The 8263-nt window shown below is 35.0% G+C and overlaps 1 protein-coding gene across 1 annotated transcript; it reads left to right on the top strand.

Moving 5' to 3' along the window:
* Positions 1 to 196: 196 nt before the first annotated feature.
* On the top strand, positions 197 to 8235 carry LOC123696285 (armadillo repeat-containing protein 5). The gene is made up of 12 exons (XM_045642367.1): positions 197 to 542; positions 980 to 1206; positions 1412 to 1640; positions 1726 to 1894; positions 2025 to 2195; positions 2519 to 2886; positions 2976 to 3291; positions 3399 to 3578; positions 3914 to 4145; positions 5614 to 5722; positions 5816 to 5961; positions 6040 to 8235. Exons 1-12 carry the CDS (start codon positions 297 to 299, stop codon positions 6797 to 6799), a joined length of 3153 nt encoding a protein of 1050 aa, XP_045498323.1. The 5' UTR covers positions 197 to 296; the 3' UTR covers positions 6800 to 8235.
* The last annotated feature ends 28 nt before the right edge of the window (positions 8236 to 8263 follow it).

Here is an 8263-nt window from a genome sequence, read left to right as displayed (position 1 = left end):
TTGATGATTTGAAGCATATTTGATAACAAAAAATTACAACTCTAATAATTTAACTTAGCAAAGAGTATGGGATCAGGTGGATCAGATCGTGCCGTGTGTGAAAATTGTCCTGAAATATTTATTTATTTATTAATAAATTCTGTTTTCAGTTCAACCTTCAGCTTGCTTCAGCCATAGCCCAGCTGACATCATTACCTACATTTTGATTTTTGACATTACTCTGTGATTTTGACATAGATGAACGTAAATAGAAAAAAAAATTGAGATGGAAATTGGAAAACATTATATGTAAAAAGATGGATAAAAATCAAATAAAATCAATTATAGAAGGCCTTAAATCTACGTCATCATCACGCATTCAAGATACTCTCTTGAAAATTCGGTCAAATGTCATATCTTCCGAAAAAGGAATTAAGATTTTTCATGATTGTGGAGGCTTGAATTGTTTACTTCCTCACCTCCGAAAACCTAATGAAAGAATTCTTGATATTACTTTAAGTATTCTTGGAAATATTTGTTTGGATGAAAAATGCAGTGAAGCAGTAAGTTAATTTTTTAAATTACTAGCAGTCCGCCCCGGCTTCACCCGTGGTACATGTTTACGTTTTCTCTACATAAGATCCATCCTCGTACTTCAAGAAATATAATAAAAAAAGAATTATCGAAATCAGTTCAGCCGTTCTCGAGTTATGCGCTTACCAACACATTTTAGGATTCATTTTTATATTATAGATTATGTATGTAGTACAGAGAAAATTATATTTCTTTTTTTTTAACCGCCTTCAGAAAAAAGGGAAGAGGTTCTCAATTCGATTGTATTTTTAGGTTTGTAAGTTGTAACCTCAGTATTTTGGTCTGGTTGATCCGATTTTGATGATTCTTTTTTTTATAAGAAACATTTCTCCACTAAACGCACATTTGGTCTAGTTCTGAAAATTAAAAATTGGTTATTTTTAATAATTATTTTAATTAAATTTAGGTGGGAGAGTTGAATACTTTTGGCCCCTTGGTGTCAATATTAAACACTGTTTGTCGAGATAGTATACTCGGAAGGGCCTGCAAACTTATTGGTAATTTAGCTCAAATTAAGACCAATGCAGAAGGCCTGCATAACCATGGAGTGGTCAAAGCTTTGGTTGCTCTTATTGAAGGCAGAGATAAAACCACATCTAATCCAACTCTTACCATGGCTGTAAGAGCTATCAGGTGAATTAATATTTTTATGCTATTTTGTTAGTTGAACTTATTTATATATTGATGTTGACTATCTTTTTCAAATTTTAATGGGCTGCAGCTAAAAAATTTCTTTAAACATTAACATTAATTTAATTAAAATGCATTTCACTCTGCTCTTTCTCCTATGAATGTTTTTTTTTTCTACAGTTTTATTTTACTTTCTTATTTAATTCAGGCAACTATGGATGATAGCCGAAAAAAGGGATGAAATGCTAAGCTTGAATGTTGTTCGTTGTGTAACTATTTTATTGACCACAGAATGTGAATCAATTGGATTAATGAAATCCACACACATTGATAAAGAAATTGAAGTGCCTAGAAGGAGTCAAGAAGAACTTATTATTGGTATACTTAAATGCTTAGGATACTTTACTACTTATTCTATACCGCAATGTGCAGAACAGGTATGTAAATAGTTGTAGCTGTTAATTTATTAACAACACACGATTTATAGACATGATATTATTGCTTTCTTATTATTCTTTTCAGTTACAAGGAGATGGCAGAGGCTACCAATGCCTTGTAGCACTTACAAAAACAAATGAGACTTTAGCACTAAAATGTCTCATGAATCTATGTTACATGTCAGTGTGTCGCCCTCTGTTGGGAACTGCAGGACTGGTTGAATGTTTAGTGAATATTTTAAAGAAAAATCCAGGTGAAATATTTGAATTTGATACTATTCTGTAAACATAAAGCATAGTCTGATTTTTCTGATAAACCTAAACTGAAGTTAAGTATTTATATATTTTACCAAGTAAGTATTTATTTCTTTAAATAATTTTCAGATGTTTCGTGGTGGCCAGAAGGTTCTATCAAAGCTTTAGCTCAATTAAGCGGCGAATCTGTTAATAGATCTCGTTTACGACATTGTGGTGGTTTACCGTTACTGGTTGCAGCTGCAAGAGTTGATAGTCATGCTATGCATGCACTTCTTCAATATGTTTTTGATGATACAGGTAAACCCTTATCCTTACATATATGATAATGTGAAAATGTGTTTATTTTTTTCACATTGTATCAAACCGTTTTTTCTGGTCCCTTCTGGTAGGGTGATAGTTAGGAGGCTAGAGTATGACAGAAACATCTTATTGCCTTATCCATCATAATGCACATGGATCACTCACAAGTTCATAAATTCGAATAGGAAAAAATGTGTAATTTATGATAAATGTTAATTTCTTTGACGACGCGAGTGAAGCGGGCAACAGATAGTAAAATATAGTATTACTATTGTCATTATCTTAAGCCTGTAGATTAATTTACTAATTATTTGACACAGCATTCCAAATTATGATTAGTGAAGGGCTCGTTACTCTCCTTACTGAGAAACTTTCCAACTATGTAAGTAATATGGAAATTGAACACAACTTGAATAGTGAAAGTTTAGATGAAAAGAAAAATAGCCGAACAGAGAAAGTAAAAGATATCCCACAAATGTGTGAAGAAGCTACTGTGAATGAGCAAAATGAAATAGGAGAAGAACTCAAAGTTGTGATAGAAAGGGATAACATGATTGTTGGTTTTGTTGATGCAATAGGCAGTGATAGGTCTGACGACAGTGATAATGACAGTACAAATCCATCTTCATCGCCATCTAGACGAAAAGGTATAAAACGCGGTCGCACAAGCCCAAAAAATTCCAAAAAAGTAAGTACTAGAATCTCCATTTGTTGTTATCAGACCTATTGTTAATGTAAATGATAGCTTCTTAAATTAATCTTCCTTTGTTATAACAGAAACCGAAGTTAATAAAAATGGCTAAGAAGGATTGGTCGGCGGGTGTATATTGGGAACCTAAGAGTCCAGAACCTATTTCACCACAATTCCCACGAATGACTAGTCCAGATAGATCAGATTTGAGTCCTTTGTCGCCGTATTCTGATGTAAATTGGTCAGGATTAAGTCCAGACTACATGCCACATTCCAGTAAGCGTTCTTGGGATTGGAGTCCAGGATCTGCAAGTTCCGACGGAAGTTCGCCCACACCATATAGAACAGATTTTCCCTGGAGTCCAAGTAGTTCAGGTCCAGCCTCACCACTAAGTACTGAAGGTAAATATAACATAATATTAGAAGTATAATTATTTCTTCAATCAAATTTATTCATTTCTATTGGTATTTTTTTTTGTTAAGAAATAAAACCAATTTTTTAATTGTAGATAGTTCAGATTCTGAAGTGTCGGGGCGGTATTCTCCCGTGTGTAGTGAAGGAGAAGATGAAACCGAGAGCAATAAACCCAATAACATGAAATCTTCAATAGACCCAGCTCAAGTAGCACATGAATTGGAAGAGCTTATTATGGACGACGACGAAAGTAGTGACGAATCCCCAAATGAAGGTAAATTTAAAAACCTTTTTTTGACGTGACAACGTCTTATAATTCGATAAAGCCGGCTGCACGCACGAAAAAACATGACTCATGCGGCGTTACCTCGCTCTGACTCATCTGAGGCGTTCCATGTAAGGCTTGAAGTGCGAGCGAGAGCGCGGAACGAGCGACAAAGAAGCACAATCGGACGTTGTCACGTTCAACTATCGTCAGTAAACCGACTTTACAGACAAACAATTTTTTTTTTCATATCTTTTTGCAATTCGCGTATTCTCTACGATTTATTTAATCTTGAATAATATTAAAAATGTTGATAAACTTTTCATTATTCATATAAATTCCAGAAAACATCAAGCAGATAACTATAACAAAAACATCTGGTATAATGTGTATCTTGGTGCTACTTTTTCGTGTTTCTCACGGGGCTTGTACGAATGGTAATGAGAATCGGGAAGAGATGTCCAATACTGTAGATCTATTAACTGGCCGCGAGTGTATGAATACGTTACTTGATTATGTAGAGAGGTGTAGGAGGCCGACCGGGAGAGCGGCAAGAATAATAGCTCGAGTTCTTAGGTATGTAGATTAAAATTATAGTGAAATGATAGTTTTGGTAAATATGCTTTAAGTTTTAATATAAAAATGCTTGAAATAAATTAAATTCAATGCAGATCATAGAAAATATGTTCAGAGATTTTCCAACCTGTAAATATGTCGCTAAGCGAATGTCCCAATATGCTAAATAGAAAGTGATGGCGCTAGATGACCTATTTAACTCTGTCTTTTTTCCACACTCCCGACTCCCGAGATCATGATAACCCCCATGACTGGTGGAGAAAATCCGCTTCGTTCGAGTTTATGCAATAATATGGCGTAGGGATGTGACGACCCCAGGCGTAGGGATGTGACGACCCCATCGCCCCCGGTTGGCATATCTACAATAGATATCCCAACCGTGCAGTCAGTCACCCCGCAGGGCACCTTGTGGCGAGGTGTCGGGGAGTAGCGACCCCGCGGGAACCGAGCGCTCCCGGGGGAGGTCCCTGTCCTCACCTCTGGGCTGTCCCGGTGGCAGTTCGGAGTGAACAATGACGAGGTTCAGGATCCCCCACCTCTGGCTTGCCTTTGTTGGCCGTCCAGAGTGGAGCCGCTAGAGCTATATGCTCGGGGGTGGAAGTGTCTAATGGCGTAATAGCGGGGAAACCCGCTCCGGGCCCGCGGGCTCGCGATGGTGAAACCGGTGCCGCACCTCTCTACACCCCCAGCCGTTCAGCTGATGTTGCCCCCTTGTTGCCATTATCGGTAACCTTTTTGGGAGCCCATCGACCGAACTGGCGAGTCACCGTCTGCCATAATTTTCAATTTTTAATATTGAAAAGGCAGACGTCCATAGCCCCCATAGACCCAATATACCAGTCCATCTAACACCCCCTTCCATAACCCAGTTTTATTCATTTCCATTTTTCTGCAATAGTCCTACATTGGCCGCGGACTGCCCAGGGCTGTATCTCTATAGTGCAGCCATGGGCAGGCTGCGGCTGGTGTCCCACAACACATTAAATTCTCTAAAGGGCCTCTGCGTGTTGGACCTGTGTCCCCACGTAAGCCTTCCAAAGGACCGGGTATCATCCTTACGGCGATACCCGTGTATTATGGAGAGAGACATTAATAATAATAAAAAAAATAATAAAAATCTTCATTTATCCATACCTTCAATTACACTGTGTATGCCACTCAATTTATATAAACACAATACTTAAAACTATGGACATTATCGTCTAAACTAGGCCGAGCCTGTATCTTAGACGATAATATCTTCCCTAATAATTTTAATTATTTTGTTAGCCATTACAAATTCTTTGATATAAGAAACCAAATGATGTACTTTTATAGAACTCTAAAAAGTACACAGGTAGATAATAAATAGGACTTACAGTTATAGTTTCTTCTTCAGTAACCCAGTTACTAGTACAATGCAAATATGTATACATATTTCTTTATAGACCGATTAACTAGATAATAACCATAAACAATTATTTTACAGCAACTCTTTATGTCTCATGAGTATATTGAAGCATAGATTTGTAATTAGACTTCATACTATGTCGGTTAACTCAAAGCATCCCCCTACAGAATGTCGCCAATGTAAACAAGTAAGGATTTAATGTTATTTACCTACATGATAATATATTTCGAATTATTTATTTTATTGTTCTGGCTACTAATTATATTATTTTTCGTTTTAGCTTATAAAGCTGGGCTCAAAGTTATTAGAGCAGGTAACAATTGTAGCTGAATCAAGCCACGGAATTGGTGAAATCAGTTATAATCTACTAAAAGGGAGCCCTAATTTGAAACAAACACTATGCATAACTTTACCACATATAGTGAAGTCAGTTCTTTTTTAATTATAAATGTTTTACTGGAATTAAAAATAGCATTATAATAATAACATTTATTTCCCTTGCAGAACGGAGAAAGTATTGAAGAAATATTTTGTGGATTGTGATGCATTAAATTTACTGTTTTCAATTATTTCCGAATCAAAGGAAAATATCCAAAATTGTGTAACAGCTTTATCGAAATTAGCAACAAATGTTCAAATAAAAGATCCGAAGCTCTTGGAAAATCGATATACAGATTTTGTGTCCATAAGTTATGATCCTATATTAGACAATCTAGAAACGGATGATATAGTTACATTTGTGCTAGATGACCAATCCACTGTAATAGCAAACAAAAACTTCCTGTGTCAAAATTCAGATGTCTTCAGTGTGATGTTAACAGGATCGTTTAAAGAGTCGTCTGAAAAATATGTCAGTCTTAAAAAAGTGACGAAACCAGCATTGGAATATCTTTTAACACTTTTACATTGTGGCTTAAATGAGACGAAATGTGATATTGAAGTGTTTCCCTTGAGTGAGAATCTGATGACTAATTTAGAAGTACTCTTACTTGCAGATAGATTCTTGTTTGATAAAATAAAATGTTTATTGAGTAGTGCAATAATACAATTCCAACTGACTCCTGAAAATGCTGATAAGATCTATATTTGGTCATTGGGTGATGGCATGGGATATTTGTGTGTGGAAGCTGTTGCATACTTATTAACTGGAAAAATGGATGAAGACCTAAGAATAGCTTCCTTTCAAAATATCCTCGAATTAGAATATAAGGATCAATGGCTGGAAGACATAAAGTCTATGATATTACGACAGTTGGTTAAATAAGAACTTTTTTCAAAGCAAAATAATGTAGGTAGGTACCTTATTTAGTAATTTCACATTGGATTTCGCAACTATACTTATCATTGCGTTAAAAAATTGCCCAACTGCATACTGAAATATTTTCTTACTTACAATAATTATTATAGTGCATAATTAAATCTTCAAGTATATTTTAATTGCTATAGTAATGTAAGCACATGGGACAAATTTGCATTTATCGTTTTAGCAAGTATGAAATATGAATGATTTTATCATCAAACATGTTTTTTTTTGTTTGATATATTATGTTTATAAATATGATATAGACAAATAACCACCGAATTTATTGTTAAATATATTATTATGTAAAAACTATTCTATGGCTTTTTGGTTGGATTGGAGATTTAGCGTGTTAATAATGGTTAATACAAATAATTTTCAACAGTAATAGCAAGTTATAGATTGTTTAGAAAAAAAAATATGATCGTATTTTTATTAATTGACTTAATTCTCGCTTATGTACATAAAATTTAATCGATAAAAATGTATTATTGATACTAAATTTGAGAAATACAGTAATTAATTATTTTTGTCACTTAAAACTTTAGGATACATTCACACATTGTTCACACAGACCGGCTCGGAGAGGATACCAGTTTCTTACCACTTATCTCATTAATATTTGAAAAAGTGGCAATTATTAAGTTCTAACACTTCTAACCGTGAAGTCGATATTTCGTTTCAATGCCCCTGGTTTATGATATAGGTACTTAGTATTAAAGATTTTAAAACTTATGTTTGAAATCTAACGATGAAATAATAACGCACGTGAATACCTAGATAATTGATAATTTTCATTAGGTACATTAAGTAAAATACATATTTAAATTGCCTGAGATCAAATTAGTTGATCAAAAGAATTGACAAAAATAATGTTATAAAATCTTGAGGGGTGTCAAGGGACACCCGGGTGTAACAAGTTTAAAGTTAGAGAGAGGCAGACAAAGAAACACGGTTTACAACTATATTTTTTCCATCTAGGCCTCTTTCGCAACGCGCGATAAGGAACTTCGTTCCAATTATAAAAAGTTGCATACCTATTTACTAATTTTGTTTCCAAAAACTCGGTAATTTATGTGAAACCAGCTGGAGAGCGCCAGACCATTGCCAGATCCTATGATCTTTTTGCGTGAAAGAGTAAGGAACATACACCTTTTTCAGTTTGGGAGGTGGAGCGAGCGAACGAATCGTTCAGATTCGCGTAAACCCATTAGGGGGCTCACGGTGCCGCTCACCCCACTTTGGAAATTGGACGAAGCTTCAGTAAAATTTTTGTTTTGATAGGATTGTGTATGTTATTTTTCATGATTTAATTCTTATTCAGGGAGTGTGGGTGGGTGAAGGATAAATAAATGTGCATTACATACAAACAGAAAATTCGCATACATCTGTGTAAATTATTTTTATTTTATACATATATTTAAGTAT

This window comes from Colias croceus, chromosome 12 (genome assembly GCF_905220415.1).
Source record: "Colias croceus chromosome 12, ilColCroc2.1".
Taxonomy (NCBI): domain Eukaryota; kingdom Metazoa; phylum Arthropoda; class Insecta; order Lepidoptera; family Pieridae; genus Colias; species Colias croceus.
The sequence above is the reverse complement of the archived record's forward strand: the minus strand, read 5'-3'. Positions and strand labels throughout refer to the sequence as shown.

Bases quoted from the DNA above. Each gene is read 5' to 3' on its own strand.
- LOC123696285 (XM_045642367.1), top strand. From the start codon at position 297: ATGGATAAAAATCAAATAAAATCAATTATAGAAGGCCTTAAATCTACG. The intron at 2,196-2,518 runs GTAAACCCTTAT...TATTTGACACAG, and splicing joins ATATGTTTTTGATGATACAG to CATTCCAAATTATGATTAGT. The intron at 3,579-3,913 runs GTAAATTTAAAA...TATAAATTCCAG, and splicing joins TGACGAATCCCCAAATGAAG to AAAACATCAAGCAGATAACT.